The 16,511-nt window shown below is 43.5% G+C and overlaps 1 protein-coding gene across 1 annotated transcript in view; it reads left to right on the top strand.

The window, feature by feature from the left end:
* LOC126980494 (inositol polyphosphate-4-phosphatase type I A-like) overlaps nucleotides 1-16,511 on the top strand; it is a 99,629-nt gene that overhangs the window by 8,567 nt on the left and 74,551 nt on the right. The window contains exon 2 of the mRNA XM_050830460.1: nucleotides 3,631-3,826. Coding sequence (XP_050686417.1) covers nucleotides 3,760-3,826 — 67 coding nt within the window. The 5' untranslated portion in view covers nucleotides 3,631-3,759. The remainder of the gene's footprint in view (nucleotides 1-3,630; nucleotides 3,827-16,511) is intronic.

Below are 16,511 nucleotides of genomic sequence, written 5' to 3' on the forward strand. Positions count from 1 at the left end.
CTCTCCCCTCTTCCTTCCTTCATTCCTTCCATCCTCTCCGTCTTTGCTTTCTCCTCTCTTTCCTTTCTTTCTCCCTCCCTTCCCTTCTTTCCCTCCACTCTTCTCCCTCCCTTCCCTTCTTTCCCTCCACTCTTCTCCGTTCCTCCCATTTTTCCCTCTCATTCCCTCCCCACCTTCTTCCCTGCCTTCCCTCACTCCTTCCTTCCTTCCTTCCTTCCTTTCTTCTACGCTCTCTCCCTTCCGTCCTTCCATTTCCCTTTTATCCTTTTATCTCTTCTACCAACACCACCACCACCATCATCATCATCATCATCATCAGCATCATCATCTCCGTCATCATCATCATCAGCCTTTAGAGTGAGGTCGCGTCATATTCGCTTGCCTTTCAAGTGTTGACACAGTGTCGAATTTCCTCCTCCTCCTCCTCCTCCTTCTTCTCCTCCTCCTCCTCCTTCTCCTCCTCCTCCTCCTCTTGCTCTTGTTCTTATTATTTGTCTTCTTTTTTTCTTCTTTTTCGTCTTTCTTTTTTTACATCGCCACAACCTCCTTTCCTTCTTCTTTTTCTCCTTCTTTTCTTTCTTCTTTTCTTCTTCTTCTTCTTCTTCTTCTTCTTCTTCTTCTTCTTAACCTCGCCACAACCTTTCCTTGTAACAGAATGCAGTGAGAGACAATGATGCTGCAATCTCTCTCTCTCTCTCTCTCTCTCTCTCTCTCTCTCTCTCTCTCTCTCTCTCTCTCTCTCTCCCTCCTATAGCGGTAGCAGTGCCCTTTGGTATGTTTGTGCCCTTTAAAGAGGAGGAGGAGGGGGAGGAGGAGGAGGAGGAGGAGGAGGCCATCCATCACAATTACTCAGAACGATGCGGGAAAATAAAACAATTGAATGATAATATTAATAAGGATGATAATGATAGACTCGTAAAACTGTTGGTATATTTTGTTCCTTCTGTTGGTTTAATTTTGTTCATATATTTTTATTTATTTTATTGTTTATTTTTTCACGTACACTTTTGGACTTGATTTTTTTTTGTCGTTGTTGATATTGTGTGTGTGTGTGTGTGTGTGTGTGTGTGTGTGTGTGTGTGTGTGTGTGTGTGTGTGTTTTGTCTTGTATATATATAATTGTTCAGAAATATGTTTGTCTTTATGTATCTATTTTTTCACTTTTGTCTTCCCTTCCTTCCCCTCTTCTTTCTTCTCTCCCTTTCTCCTCTCCTTCCCTTTCTTTCTCATTTCCCTCTTTCTTTTATATCCTTTTCATTCCTTTCATTCTTTTTTTTCTCTTCCTTTTTCTCTTTTCCTGCCCTTGTTTTTTTCTTTCTTTCCCTTTCCTCTCTACTTTTCCACTTCTTTCTCTTCTTTCGCTTTCCTTTTCCTCATTTTCTTCTTCCTTTTAAATCCTGTCTTTCATATCCTTTTCATTTTTCTATTTTTTCCTCTCCCTTTTCTCTTTTCCTGCCCTTTTCTGTTTTTCCCTCACCCTTCCTTCTATTCTCCCTTTTTTCTCGTTCCCTTCCTTCTATTTTCCCTTTCCCTTCTATTCTCCCTTTTTTCCCTTTCCCTTCCTTCTATTTTCCCTTTCCCTTCTTTCTATTCTCCCTTTTTTCCCCTTCCCTCTCCCTTCTATTCTCCCTTTTTCTCTTTCCCATCCTTCTATTTTCCCTTTCCCTTTCTTCTATTCTCCCTTTTTTCCCTTTCCCTTCTATTCTCCCTTTTTTTCCTTTCCCTTTCTTCTATTCTCCCTTTTTTCCCTTTCCCTTCTATTCTCCCTTTTTTTCCTTTCCCTTTCTTCTATTCTCCCTTTTTTCCCTTTCCCTTCCTTCTATTCTCCCTTTTTTTCCTTTCCCTTTCTTCTATTCTCCCTTTTTTCCTTTCCCTTCCCTCTATTTTCCCTTTTTTTCCCTTTCCCTTCCTTCTATTTTCCCTTTTTTTCCCTTTCCTTCTTTCTATTCTCCTTTTTCCCTTTCCTTCCTTCTATTCTCCCTTTTTCCCTTTCCTTCCTTCTATTCTCCCTTTTTTCCCTTTCCCTTCCTTCTATTATCCCCTTTTTTCCCTTTCCCTTCTTTCTATTCTCCCTTTTTCCCTTTCCTTCTTTCTATTTTCCCTTTTTCCCTTTCCTTCCTTCTATTCTCCTTTTTCCCTTTCCCTTCCTTCTATTCTCCCTTTTTTCCCTTTCCCTTCCTTCTATTCTCCCTTTTTTCCCTTTCCCTTCTTTCTATTTTCCCTTTTTTCCCTTTCCCTTCCTTCTATTCTCCCTTTTTTCCCTTTCCCTTCTTTCTATTTTCCCTTTTTTCCCTTTCACTTCCTTCTATTCTCCCTTTTCCTTTCCCTTTCTTCTATTCTACCTTTTTTCCCTTTCCCTTCCTTCTATTCTCCCTTTTTTCCTTTCCCTTCCTTTTATTCTCCCTTTTTCCCTTTCCCTTCCTTCTATTTTCCCTTTTTTCCCTTTACCTACAATCTATTATCCCTTTTTTTCCCTTTCCCTTCCTTCTATTTTCCCCGTTTTTCCATACCCTTCCTTCTGTTTTCCCTTTTTTCCCTTTCCCTTCCTTCTATTCTCCCTTTTTCCCCTTCCCTTCCTTCTATTCTCCCTTTTTTCCCTTTCCCTTCCTTCTATTTTCCCTTTTTTCCCTTTCCCTTCCTTCTATTCTCCCTTTTTTTCCCTTTCCCTTCCTTCTATTTTCCCTTTTTTCCCTTTCCGTTCCTTCTATTCTCCCTTTTTTTCCCTTTCCCTTCCTTCTATTCTCCCTTTCCTTCCTTCTATTTTCCCTTTTTTTCCTTTCCCTTCCTTCTTTTTTCCATTCCACCTTATTTTATTTTCCTTTTTCTCTCCTCTCCTCCTCTTATTTCCTCTCCTCTTTTCTCTCTTCATCATTTATATTTTTCCTCTTCCTGTTTCCCTTCTCGCTTTTCTTTTCTCCTCTCTCTACTCTTCCCCTTCCTTTCCTTCCTTCTTTCATTCCCCTTCCTTCCCTTCCTTCCCTCCCTTCCTTTCCCCCTCTTCCTTTCCCCCTCTTCCTTCCCTTCCCTCCTTCATTCCCCTTCCTTCCCTTCCTTCCTTCCCTTCCTTTCCCCCTCTTCCTTCCCTTCCCTCTTTCATTCCCCTTCCTTCCCTTCACCCTTTCTCCCCTTCCTCCTCTTCCTTCCTATCCCCCTTTCATCCCCCTTCCGAATTTTTTTCCCTTCCTTCCCTTTTCCATTTCATCCCCTTCCTCCCCTCCTTCCCTTCCTTCCGTTTCCCTTTTCTTTCCCTTCCTTCCCTTCCTCCCCTTCCTCTTCCTCTTCCCTTCCCTTCCCTTCTCCCTTTCATCCTCTCCTTCCTTCCCTCCCCTTCCTCTTCCTTCCCTTCCCCAGCCCACCGTGCCACATGCTAGCCTCCCCTCCTTCCCCTCCAATCGCCAGGTCTCCCCCTCCCCCAAATCCACCCCCCCTTCACCCCCCTCGCCCCCCCCTAGAATATCAATGCAACATGTGAATGACTTGTATCTGTGTGTGTGTGTGTGTGTGTGTGTGTGTGTGGTTGGCATATATACACACAACCGCACACTTACACCCACACACACACACACACACACACACAGTAGCCGAGCAGTGCCATGATGTTAACCCCCCTCCTCCCCCTCCCCCCAATAGCCCACGTTACCACATGTAGGAATCAACTTAGTGGGGGTACCGAACCACCACCACCACCACCACCACCGCCACCGCCACCACCACCCCCGCCACCCTGTCTGGAGTGGGGTGGGGGGTGGGGGGGCAGCAATGGCCACGGGGGGTCGACTTCGGTGCGGTGGGCGGGACTCGGCCACTGTGCTCCCTTGTCTGACAGGTAATCCTCACGTTAATGACCTCACTTACCTGGCTCGAGAAATAACTGGTTCACATTTTTTTTTATATAGATTGTTATTATTGTTGGATTGGAGTGGATAGTTTTTTTACGTGTGTGTGTGTGTGTGTGTGTGTGTGTGTTTGTGTGTGTGTTTGCATGTTAGTTCGTTTCTCCCTCTCCCTTTCTCCATTCCCTCCTCCTGTTCCTCTCTCTCCATTCCTTCTTCTATCCCTCTCTTCCTTCCCCTCTGTTCCCTCTCTCCCTTCCCCTCTGTTCCCTCTCTCCCTTCCCTCTTTCTCCATCCATTCCTTTCTTTCCCTTTTCCCCATCCCTCCTTTCCCCTCCCCCTTTCCTCTCCTACTCCTCCCCCTTTCATCCCCACCTCCCCCTTTCCTCCCCCCCCTCTCCCCTGCCTTCCCCCGCCACCCCCCACTCCATTCCCCTCCTATCAGTACTACCTGTTCACCTCCTTTCTCACGCTCACCTGTACACACACACACACACACACACACACACACACACACACACACACACACACACACACACACACACACTTTTTGTTATATCAAACTCGTTCCGTTATTTTTTTTTTTTTCTTGTTTCGTGTCTGTGTTCGTGTATGTTTGTGTTTGTGTGTGTTTTTATCTGTGTTTGTGTCAATTTTTTTTTTTCGCTCTTTGTATTGCATGATGGTGGTGGTGGTGGTGGTGTACCGGGTAAGTGTTGTGGTTGATGTTCTAATGGTGTGTGTGTGTGTGTGTGTGTGTGTGTGTGTGTGTGTGTGTGTGTGTCGCAGAAATGGCAGCACCCCGAGGAAAAAAAGAAGAAAAAAACCCGCTAAGCGCTGCTCCAGCAAAACGAAGTCAGCACGAGAGGCCAGAAGAGGTCAGTTTCAGATGGAGAGGTGTCTCGATACTCCCCTTTTGTAAGAGTTCGGGTCGTAGACGGAGGAAGCTGTTTAGAGTTGAGAGATGCGAGAGAGTAGAAAGTCGTGTGCAGCGGGGCCGCGGGAGGGGTGGAGGCGTTCAGTTCGCAAGTTCCGAACAGCAGCCAGCGTGAAAGTATCAGCAGAAGAGAGTCAACGTTGCGGCGGAATTTAAATGGTAGAAAACTCAGTAGAACGGAGGGAGTTGATGAGACGAAGAGCCTTTGACTCCACCCTGTCCAAAAGGGCTGTGTGTGTGGAGCCCCCCCACACTCCCCCCATACACATGAGATGCATATCCATCTCCATACAAGGGCGAACAAGGCCTCTGTATATGGACAGCATCTGAGAGGGAGAAAAGTCGGTTGAAACGATACAGAACGCCTAACCTTGAGGATGATTAAACAAGAGATGAGATAATTCATGAAGTTTCCAGTTGAGATTTTGAGTTAGATATAGACTGAGAATGTTTATTGTGGAAGAAGGGGACAGCTGAGTGTTATCAAAGAATAGTGGATAGGTGTTTGGAGGATTGTGTCGAGTTGACAGGTGAAGATATTTAATTTTTGAGGCATTGAAGGACACTAAATTCCTTCTGCTGCTCTCAAAAATGATTGCAAGGTCAGAGGTCAAGCGTTCTGTAGCGACCAGCCTTGTGTCGTGTGATTCATGTTAGGGTCTCCTGTTAACATAAGAACATAACGTAAGGAGTCGGCAAGAGGCCGGTAGGCCTGTACGTAACAAGGCAGCTCCTGTGAACCTAACCCCACCTAAAAATCACTATTCATGAATTTATCTTTTTTTTTTTTTAATATATGTTTATCGTGTTGGCACTCACTATAGTCTTTTACCAAGATATTACAGGCGGCCCCCCCCCCCCCCCTCATGCTCTTCAATATTTGTGGCCAAGTGGCAGCCAATCACCGCGTTGGAAAAGTTTGGTCCGCTTGGCCCAGAAAGCTTGCTCGGCGCTCACACTGCCTCGCACTGCTATGTGATGCATAAAAAAATATCTTCATTCATCACATGATATCTACGACAAATAATAATTAGTCGTCTTGTGTTGCAGGGTGAATGTTATAGATAATGACTCAAGGATGGCAATGCTACCAAGAAAACACAAGTAGGCCTTGTAGCATTCCAGATAGTATTAGAAAACTAAGAACATTGCACAGAGTCGTGACGCCAGCGGCCAAGGCGGAAGCAAACTGACGGGTTCTGTCAATGGTAGTTTAGAAAGTAGACTTATGTCAAAATTTCTCAAGACGTCTAGAACAATAGTTATGTTATGTTATGTAGGTAAGAAGACCACCAGTGCAATGCCCCTTGCAGAACCCTTACTGATCATCACAGAGATCAGAAGTTGATTGATGCTTAAGCATTTTCCTGTTAAGGATTGTTTCAAAAGCTTTAGGAAGACAAAAAACAAAGCTGTAGGACGGTAATTTGAAGGTATTTGAGCGGTGTGTGTGTGTGTGTTTGTGTGTGTGTGTGTGTGTGTGTGTGTGTGTGTGTGTGTGTGTGTGTGTGTGTGTGTGTGTGTGTGTGCAAGTAGCGAACAAATAACGAAAAAGGAAAAAAAGAAAAAAAGGGGAGAAAAAAACTTGCCAGGGGACGGATTAACAAAGTCAGCAAAAAATAAGAATGAAAAAGAAAGCAAGAAATGGAGAAAAAGTAAAAGTAAATAAAGGAGGGAGAGAAGGAGGATAAGAATAAGGCGCGGCTGAAGGGAGACTAAAGGCTCTCAGAAGCATCTCCTCCCATCTCATCTCCCACAGTGACCCGGAAGACTGCACCATTTGTCATATTGCTGTGGAGGAGGGCGAGGAGGAGGAGGAGGAGAAGGAGGAGGCGGTAGTGGTAGTGGTTCTGAAAGTTGGAAAAGAAGCAGAAGGAGAAAGTGGTCGTGATGGTGGTTTGAAAAATTGACGGAGGAGGCGGAGGAAGAGGAACATAAGAACATAAGAATGTAAGAAGTCTGCAAGAGGCCGGTATATAGGTTTGTACAAGGAGCAGGAGCAGGAGGAGGAAATATGGAAACATGAAAAGATGGGATCATAACGAAGCTACCCGATCTGGTAATTTGATATGCCCGACAGGCGCTTCAGTGTTTTCATCACTGATCAGAGCATTCGGTACTTACGTTCAGTTCACTCTTGACGCAACAAGGTAGTGTTCACTGCCATTTCTATTGAAGTTCATGGTGTCCGCACTTGCTACTTCTGAAGGAAGTTTGTTCCATTGACGAATGATTCGGCTTCAGAAAAAAAAATCCTGCCGATAGCTGTACTACATCACCTTGCTGGAATAGGTAAACTGTTATTTTTAATTCTTGGGCTGGTTTGGAGCTCAAAAAACTTGCCTTGTGATCGACTTTACTGAACTACTTCAGGACCTTGAAGACCTGAACTAGATCTGCTCGTAAGCATCTTTTTTCCAGCATCAAGAAGTTGAGTCGCTTGAGTCGTTCTTCATACAGCTGAGCTCGTCAGAGTGGAATAAATTTCGCAGCGCGTCGTTGAACTCTCTCCAGTAATTCAATGTCCTTTTGTTTATGGGACCCAAACTGCACTGCATATTCCAGGTGTGGTCTTACCATCGAGTTGTATGCAGTTAACATTTCTCCTGGCGTCTTAACTCGAAGTTCTTCACTATAGGTCCAATCATATTATAAGATTTATTATTTATCTTTTTACAATGGTTTGTATGTTTAAGGTCACTGCTGATGATGACTCTTAAGATCCGATTCCTTCTGTACGAGCTGCAGAGCCCTCCCATGGATGTTGTATATATGGTTATGGACTTCGCACTCGTCAAGGTTGAGGGACAACTTTTCAGAGCACTGATAATTTGGCCAAAATCTTTTTGGATGATTTCGTAGTCGGATGTCATGAGGGTCCATCCACCCACATTGGTGTCATCAGCAAACTTCGATGGGGAGGAATTCCGTCTTGTTTTTGAGTCGTTGATGTACAAGATAAAGAGAATGGGTGTCATCATTGACCCTTGTGGTCCTCCGCTAGTGACTGGAAGTCACTCGTAAACTTGTCCTTTCAGTAACACTCGTTTTCTGTCAGTAAGACGATCTATTATCCACGCAGTCAGAATCTCCTGTACCCGCTGACTGTATAGTTTCTTAAGGAGTCGCTACCTTGTCAAAGGTACCACACACTGGTTAGCCCAGTTTTCATATATTCCTTGCGAGTAGTCCACTTGATGTGTTAAGCTGGTACGCTTATTTCTGAAACGCTTCTTTCTGAAAAGGAGGAGGAAGAGGAGGAGGAGAAAAAAAAGGAAATATAAAAATATTTAGTACATACTAACACGACCAGCAACACACACACACACACACACACACACACACACACACACACACACACACACACACAAGTTACGACTCTGGAAAACTTGGTCAAACAGGATAATCACATCGTTTGTTGGATTATTAATTATGCCAACGGGAGCTTTTACGGGAGGAGGAGGAGGAGGAGATAACAGGAAAACATGTAAGAAAGGAGAATTTATATTATTTTCTTGCTCTTTTTTCTCCTCCTCCTCCTCCTCCTCCTCCTCCTCCTCCTTCTCTCCCTACTCCTCCACCTCCAGATAAGTGATGGTGCTTGTGTACTTGCAGGAGAGAGAGAGAGAGAGAGAGAGAGAGAGAGAGAGAGAGAGAGAGAGAGAGAGAGAGAGAGAGAGAGAGAGAGAGAGAGAGAGAGAGAGAATCCCTTGTTTAGATCGTTGTTGCTTCTTTGAAAAATGTTTTGTATTTCCTTCCTTCCTTTTCTTTATTTGTTTCTTTTCTTCCTTAATTCATACCTTCCTTCTTTCCTTCCATCCTTCCTCCTTCCTCTTGCTTTCTCGCCTCCTCTCTCCTCTCTTTACTTCATTTTTCCTCCCTTTCCTTCCTTCCTTCCTGTCCTTCCTTCCTTCCTTCCTTCCTTCTTTCCTCCCTTTTCTTCCTTCCTTCCTCATCATCCCTCCTCTTCTCACTCCTCTCCTTCCTTCCTTCCTTCCTTCCTTTCTTCCTTCCTTTCTTCCTTCCTTCCTTCCTTTTCTTCCTTCATCATCCCTCCTCTTCTCACTCCTCTCTTTCCTTCCTTCCTTTCCTTCCCCCTTCCTTCCTTCCTTCCTCATTATCCCTCCCATTCTCACTCCTCTCTTTCCTTCCTTCCTTCCTTCCCTCTTCCTTCCTTCCTTCTTCCTTCCTTCCTTCCTTCCCTCTGATGACCCACTTGAACGCCTATTTCTGAAACAGGGACGAAACAATTTGCATTTCATTATGAGAGAAGCAAGTATTAGCTTTTTTCTCCCCTCCTCCTCCTCCTCCTCCTCCTCCTCCTCCTCAGCTCATCTCCACAAGTCCTTCTCTGGGACAGTAAGTTCAGGAATGCATCTCCACTTCCAGAGAGAGAGAGAGAGAGAGAGAGAGAGAGAGAGGGCAATAGGACAATTTTCTTCCCCTCCTTTTTCTCTTCTTTCCTTCCTCCTCTTATTTCCTCTTTAATTACTACTTCAATATTTTACTTTATTTTCTTATTTCAGCTCCTCCTTTTTTCTCTTTCCTCTCCTTCCCCTTTCTCCTTCACTTCCACTCTCTCCTCTCTCCCAACATCTCACTTCTTCCTCAAGGGATTAATGCGTCTCTCTCTCTCTCTCTCTCTCTCTCTCTCTCTCTCTCTCTCTCTCTCTCTCTCTCTCTCGCTCTTTCATGGACAGGCTTTAGAGAGGAAGATGGACGGTGGCTGGAAGAGGAGGAGGAGGAGGAGGAGGAGGAGGATTTAGTGAGAAGAGGAAGGGCGATTCAAGAGGAGGAGGAGGTGGTGATGGTGCTGTTGAAGAAGGAGGAGGAAGAAGAGGAGGAGGAGGAGGAGGAGGTAACATTCGAACATAGAAAGTGGAGAAGACTTATGTTGTTGAGGAGTTTGGAAGAACGTTGAAGGAGGAGGAGGAGGAGGAGGAGGAGGAGGAGGAGGAGGAGATAGGTAGATATAACACATAACTACAAATGTCAAATACGTCAAATTTTCATCTCTCTCTCTCTCTCTCTCTCTCTCTCTCTCTCTCTCTCTCTCTCTCTCTCTCTCTCTCTCTCTCTCTCTCTCTCTCTGTGTGTGTGTGTATGTGTGTTATTGATAATCTTTTGTCTTCCATTTTCTTTTTTGTGACGAATCGTTTTCTAAAATTGATTTCTATGTTTTTGTTTTGTTTTAATTAATATCGTCGTGTTTTTTTCTTTTTCTCTTTCACTTTTCTTCCCTTCTTGTTTTAATATCTCCTTTTTATCCTTTTTGTCATTTTGTCTTCATTTTTGGTTGGATCCACTTTCGTATATTTTCTTTTTTCTTTCTTTCTCCTTTCTTTTTTTTCTTCTTCTTTTACTTCTTTTTATTTTTGTTCTTCTTGTTCTTGATCTTTTCCTGATTCTCCATCATCATCATATTCTTCTTCTTCTTCTTCTTCTTTAGCATATCTCATCATCATCATCCCTTCGTGACACAGCCCTTTAGGTCATCCCATAAAGGTGTGTCCCCTAAATTCAAGATAATTAGCGTCCAGGACAGGTAGACCCACGGGCAACAGGTGTGTGTGTGTGTGTGTATGTGTGTGTGTGACAACGGTAAACTAGGGCAGATAACAGGAGGAGGAGGAGGAGGAGGAGGAAGATAGTGAAGATAAGAATAACGTGCAGAATAGATGGCAAAGATTAGGAGGAGGAGGAGGAGAAGGAGAAGGAGGAGGAGAAGAAAATGAAGAAAGGAGGAGGAGGAAAACACCAAGTAAAATGTTAAATAAAAATATGATGAGAACATAAATTTGGAGGAAAAGAAGGAAGAAAAGGGGAGAGGTAGGATGAAAGTGAGGGGGAAGAAGCGGAAGAAGAGGAAGAAGAAGAGAAAGAGGAAAAAATACCTACCTTGTGACTTTTATTATGCTTTTTACGACCTATTGGATGGAGGGAGAGGGGAAGGAGGGAGGGAAGAAGGAAGGAAGGAAGGAAGGAAGGAAGGAAACATGATAGTGGGGGAAAGAAAATGAATAGAAAAAAAGGAAAGAGGGGAGAAGGAAAAGAAAGTGAGGGAAGAGAAAGAAGTTGATAAAGAAAGAAAGAAAGAAACACAGACGTCGAGAAAAGAAATGGAACAGAAAAAAAGAGAACAAAAGGAGGAGGAAGAGGAAGAAGGAAAGAAAAAGAAAGAAGGAAAGATAAAAGGAAACAGGAGTCGAGAAAAGGAGGTGAATAGGAAAAAAGTGAAGGAAGAGAGGAGGAGGAGAGAGTGAGAGAAGAGGAAGAAGGAAGGAAAGGAGGAGGGAAATTGTAGAAGTGAGATAAGGGGAGGATTCCTACTGTCTTGAGGAGGAGGAGGAGGAGGAGGAGCGCAGTGCAGAGGTTATGGGGTGTAGAGATAGGAGGTAGTCTCTCTCTCTCTCTCTCTCTCTCTCTCTCTCTCTCTCTCTCTCTCTCTCTCTCTCTCTCTCTCTCTCTCTCTCTCTCCCCGAAAAAATGCGAGAAATCTTCGTCCCACTTTTTTTGGCACGCTGAGAGAGAGAGAGAGAGAGAGAGAGAGAGAGAGAGAGAGAGATCACTCCGTCCTTTGTTAGTTAAATTTTGGTTTTTGGTTATTTTTTTTAATTGAATTAAAACACACACACACACACACACACACACACACACACACACACACACACACACACACACACACACACACATCAGGATAATTTTTTTTTTGTCTTTCTTTATTCATCAACTTCATTCTATCCTCTTTTTTCTCTCTCCTTCTTCCTCTTTCTTTCCTATTCCCGAGTTTCATTGTTTTCTTTCTTTTTCTTCTTTTTCTTTCCTTCCTCTCCCTTTAGTTATCTTTTATTACATCTGTTCTTTTTCTGTTTTTTCTTCATCTTTTTTTCTATTCCATTTCATTTCGTCATATTTTCTTTTCTGTTTTTCTTTATAATTTTTTTCCTTCTCCTTTTTTTTCATTTATTTCCTGTTTGTTTTTCTTTTTTTCCTATTCCTCTGTTTCCTTATTTATTTTACTCTTTTATCTTTTCTCTTTTTCTCCCAACCATTTTTTCCCTTCCTCCTTTTTTTCCATTATTTCCTCTTTTTTTTTCTATTCCTCTGATTATTTCCTATTTTCCTTGTTCATATTTTCTCTTTTCTCCTAACTTTTTTTTCCCTTTTCGTTCTGTTTCCCTTTCTCTTCCTTTCCCGTTTTCATGTTTCCCGTTTTCTCTCTCCCTAAATGGCTCAGTTAGCCCATCGAAAAGACATTACGTTTTCTATGCGTATTACCGTGCAGAAAACGAGCATAATACCAGATAATAAAAGGCCATGATAGCAAATTATTAAGGCTGTTACCCCTCCTCCTCCTCCTCCTCCTCCTCCTCCTCCTTCTCCACTTCTTCCTCCTCCTCCTCCTCCTCCTTTGTTTCTTTTTTTCTCTTCCTTCCTTCACTTCTTCCTCATCCTCTATATAGCCCTCCTTCTTATCCTCTTCCTCCTCCTCCTTCTCCACTTCTGCTTCTTCCTCCTCCTCCTCGTCGTCCACTTCCTCCTCTTTCTCTGCTTCTTTTTCCTCTTTTTCCTCCCCTTCTTCCTCATCCTCGTTATATTCCTCTCCCTTCCTCCTCCTCCTCCTCCACATCATCATCATCATCAAATTTATGTTCCAGTTCCTCTTATACAACCTCTCTTTACCCTCCTTCTCGCCCCCTCCTCCTCCTCCTCCTAATCAATATGCATTAGCTAATTAAACTCATAGATTACCCGTGTTTGGAATGCAATGATGTATTTTTTGTGCTTTTTAAACCGATGAAGTGTGTGTGTGTGTGTGTGTGTGTGTGTGTGTGTGTGTGAGGGGAAGGAGAAGGAGAGCAAAGATATTGAGGGAAGCAAACCATCAGTGGAAAGGCAGAGGAAAGGGAAGAGAAAGGGAAAAGGGAGAGAGGGTGGGAGGGGAGGGAAAAAGGGCAGATAAAGAAAGGGATATAAAGGGAAGTAAAAGAATAGAGGGAAACTAAGGAAAGGTAAGACTGGAAAGGTGAGGAAGAAGAAGGGAAAGAAAGGGGAATGGGAGGGAAGGGATAAAGAGGAAGAGAAAAGAAACGGGAAAAGAGGAAAATGAAAGAATAGAGGATAAGGGAAGTTGAGATTTGAAGGGAGAGGAAAAGGAAGGGAAAATGAAAGGAAAGAGAGAGGGAAAGTGAGACAATTAAAAAAAAAAAAAGAATCGAGAGGAGGGAAGGGAAAGGAAGAGAGAGGGGAAGTAGAGGAAGAGAAAGGGGAAGGGGAAGAATGGGAGAGGGGAAGGAGGAGGAAGGGAGGAAGGAAAGGAGAAAGGAAAAAAGGAGGAGGTGAAAGGAAGAGAGAGGGAAAGAAGGCGGAAGGGAGAGGGGAAAAGAGGGGAAGGAGGAAGGAAGAGGGGAAGTAGTAGGAGGAAAGGAGGGGGAAAGGGAAAGAAAGGAGAAGAAAGAGGGGAAGAAGGAAGGGGGGAAGGGAGGAAGGGAAAGGAAGGGAGGGAAGTAGGAAGGGAGAAAGGGGAGGGAAGAAGGAAGGGAAGGAGGAGGAAAGGAAGGGAGAGGGGAAGTAGGAAGGGAGAAAGGGGGAAGGGAAGAAGGAAGGGAGGAAGGAGGAAGGGAAAGGAAGGGAGAGGGGAAGTAGGAAGGGAGAAAGGGGGAGGGGAAGAAGGAAAGGGGGAAGGGAGGAAGGGAAAGGGGAAGTAGGAAGGGAGAGGGGAAGAAGGAAGGGGGGGAAGGGAGGAAGGGAAAGGAAGGGAGGGAGGAAGTCATGAACAAGTCTCATTAAGTGGTTACGTCCGGGAAGTTGAGTCATAAGAGAGAGAGAGAGAGAGAGAACAATAGCTTATTTTTAGGTGAAACGGGACATATCTGTTGCTTTGTTGCCCTGAATTGAGAGAGAGAGAGAGAATAACTAAAAGGAAAATATAAGTGAAAGAAGTTTTGGACATTGGGGAAGAAATACGAGAAAAAAGGAGGAAAAAAAAAATGAGAGATGGAAATGATGATGGTGATGATGCGGAGGAAGAGGAGGAGGAGGAGGAGGATTTAATTAGTTTGGTGAAGTTTAGAAATCGTCCTTGAAGTTTGTGAAGAAAAAAAAATATAACCACTCGATGTAAACCTTAATTGGGGCCTGAAATATCGAGGAGGAGGAGGAGGAGGAGGAGGAGGAGGAGGAGGAGGAGAAGAAAAGAAAAAAAGTTATATTTAATCTTTCACATCCTTGCATTTATTATTTCTTTTATTAATTCCTCCTCCTCCTCCTCCTCCTCCTCCTCCTCCTCCTCCTCTTGTGGCACTGATTAAAATTCTCTCCATTCACCTGCATGTCAATCAAGGTGTGTGGGTCTCTCTCTCTCTCTCTCTCTCTCTCTCTCTCTCTCTCTCTCTCTCTCGCTCACGCTCACGCTCTCGCTCTCTCTCTGGGTGCTTTAATCAAGTCTTTTGTGGAGCGTCCAGGGAATTAAGGGAAACACAAACACAAGTAAAGGAAGAGAAGGTGAAACTTGACTGGCTGTTTCAATAGGTTTCGTGTGTGTGTTCGTTGTGTTTCGTCCGTTTCTGGCCAGTCCATAGCGGTGTTTTTTTTTTCTTCGTCCTTTCTAGTTTTATTTATTTTCTTCCTCCTTTCTAGTTTTATTTATTTTCTTCCTTCTTTCTAGTTTTATTTATTTTTTTCTTTTATGTAGTTCCATCGTGTGCGTATGAGGGGGGAGCAGCAGAGAGAGAGAGAGAGAGAGAATTGTTCCTGCAAATCTCAACAAAACCGTTTCTTTTTGTCTATTATTTCCTCTGTTTCTCTATCTTTTTTTTCTTTTTTTTTCCTTCCAGTTTGTCGCGCTTGTATGTGTTATTTGTACTTTTTTTGTTTGGTGTGTGTGTGTGTGTGTGTGTGTGTGTGTGTGTGTGTGTGTGTGTGTGTGTGTGTTTACTGCGAAAAGTTGTAATCGGTGTGCGAATTTTTGCAATTGCTCTCTCTCTCTCTCTCTCTCTCTCTCTCTCTCTCTTCCTCCTCCTCCTCTTCCTCCTCCTCCTTGCGTGTCGGTGTAAGCGGTGGTGGTGGTGGTGGTGCAGGGGAGGGTGGGGGGGGGGGGGGGGGTAGAAAGAAAGGAGGGGGGTGGGGGGGGCCAGGTGCGTTTGGTTCCCACGCTTCTCAGGTGAGGTTGACCCGTTCATCAATTTTAGGGACCCAGCTTACCTGTTCTGCGTTCAGGTAAAAGGCGTTGCAAAAATTCAAGTCTCTCTCTCTCTCTCTCTCTCTCTCTCAACAGTGGTTTGTTCAATGAAGGATTTCCGTATTTTTATCTGCATATATATTAGAGGGAATGAAGGACGGCAGACAATCCATTCTAGTGTGTGGAGGGGAGGAGGTGTTACGTGGGGAGTTGGGGGTCTTGGTTGGTATATTTAGACGCTTCAGCTTCTCACATCAACTCTTTCCAAAGGCCAAAAATGAGATTAATCGTGTTTTCGTGAGTGTGTTTCTCCCCGTTCATGGTACAGAAGAAGTGTCCATTTATCCAGGGTTTAAACTGGATAAATTCAGATTCAACAGGGACATAGGCAAAAATTGGTTTACTAACAGGGTGGTGGATGAGTGGAATAGGCTTAGCAATCATGTGGTGAGTGCCAATACAATTCATCTAAAAAATAGACTAGATAAATTCATGGACAGCGATATTAGGTGGGGTTAGATACACGGGAGCTTAGGGTCAAAGGAGCTGCCTCGCACAGGCCTACCGGCCTCTTGCAGACTCCTGCGTTCTTATGTTCTTATGTTAAGTGTCATACAACCACCAGGGTCATTAAACTACCACCGTATATGCTCAAAACACCCACGAAAGCCTTGTCTAGAGTGTTTTTCCACGCTTGTGGTACAGAAGAAGTGTCAAACTACCACGAGGGTCATTAATCTACCCATGGAAATGCTCAAAACACCCGCGAAGAATAAATTTTTCCACGTTCATGGTACAGAGGAAGGGTCATACTACCACCAGGGTCATGAAACTACCACCGTATTTGCTCAAAACACCCACGAAAGCCTTGCCTGGTATGTGTGCTTGGGCGGCAAAATGTTTTAAGAATACGGCCATGTTCTCACACGCTTTCGGCTCCCACAACACCTATCTTCAAAGGCTGCAAAGGATATTAGTCGGGTTCCCATGACACGACAGTTATTTCCAAAGCCCACAAAGGAAATTAGTCGGGTTCTCCTAAGTGTTTTCATCTTCGTGGCTAGTACAGGGGAGTGGATGGGTACAGGTTGGCAAGCCAGGGACCTCTGCCATTTACCCTGCCATTCATATACGTGTGAAAAGTTGCTGAAACGCCTGAATGAGTGAATGGTTGCGTGAAGAATATATAAACCGCATGAATAAATGAATTGTTTTGTAAGTGAAATTGGTGAACCGCATAAATGAATAGAGAAGCGACGCAAAATATAAGTTACCAGGAACAAACAATGGCTTTAAATTCGCCTACTGGAAAAAAATAATATATACATATGACAATAATAAGGAAATCAAATAACAATACTTTCAGCCGCTGCTACTGAAAAAAAGGAAAAATAATGATAATGTCTAATAATAAAAGAGTGTATATAAATTCTCCATCTGAAAATAAATACAAGAATATCAGTAATAAACAAAAAATAATTACTTTCAGCTTCTACTACTGAATAAAAGAGGAAAATAATGATAATGTCCATAATAATAATAATAAAAAAACATTCTAATT

Source organism: Eriocheir sinensis, chromosome 44 (genome assembly GCF_024679095.1).
Source record: "Eriocheir sinensis breed Jianghai 21 chromosome 44, ASM2467909v1, whole genome shotgun sequence".
NCBI classification, from domain to species: domain Eukaryota; kingdom Metazoa; phylum Arthropoda; class Malacostraca; order Decapoda; family Varunidae; genus Eriocheir; species Eriocheir sinensis.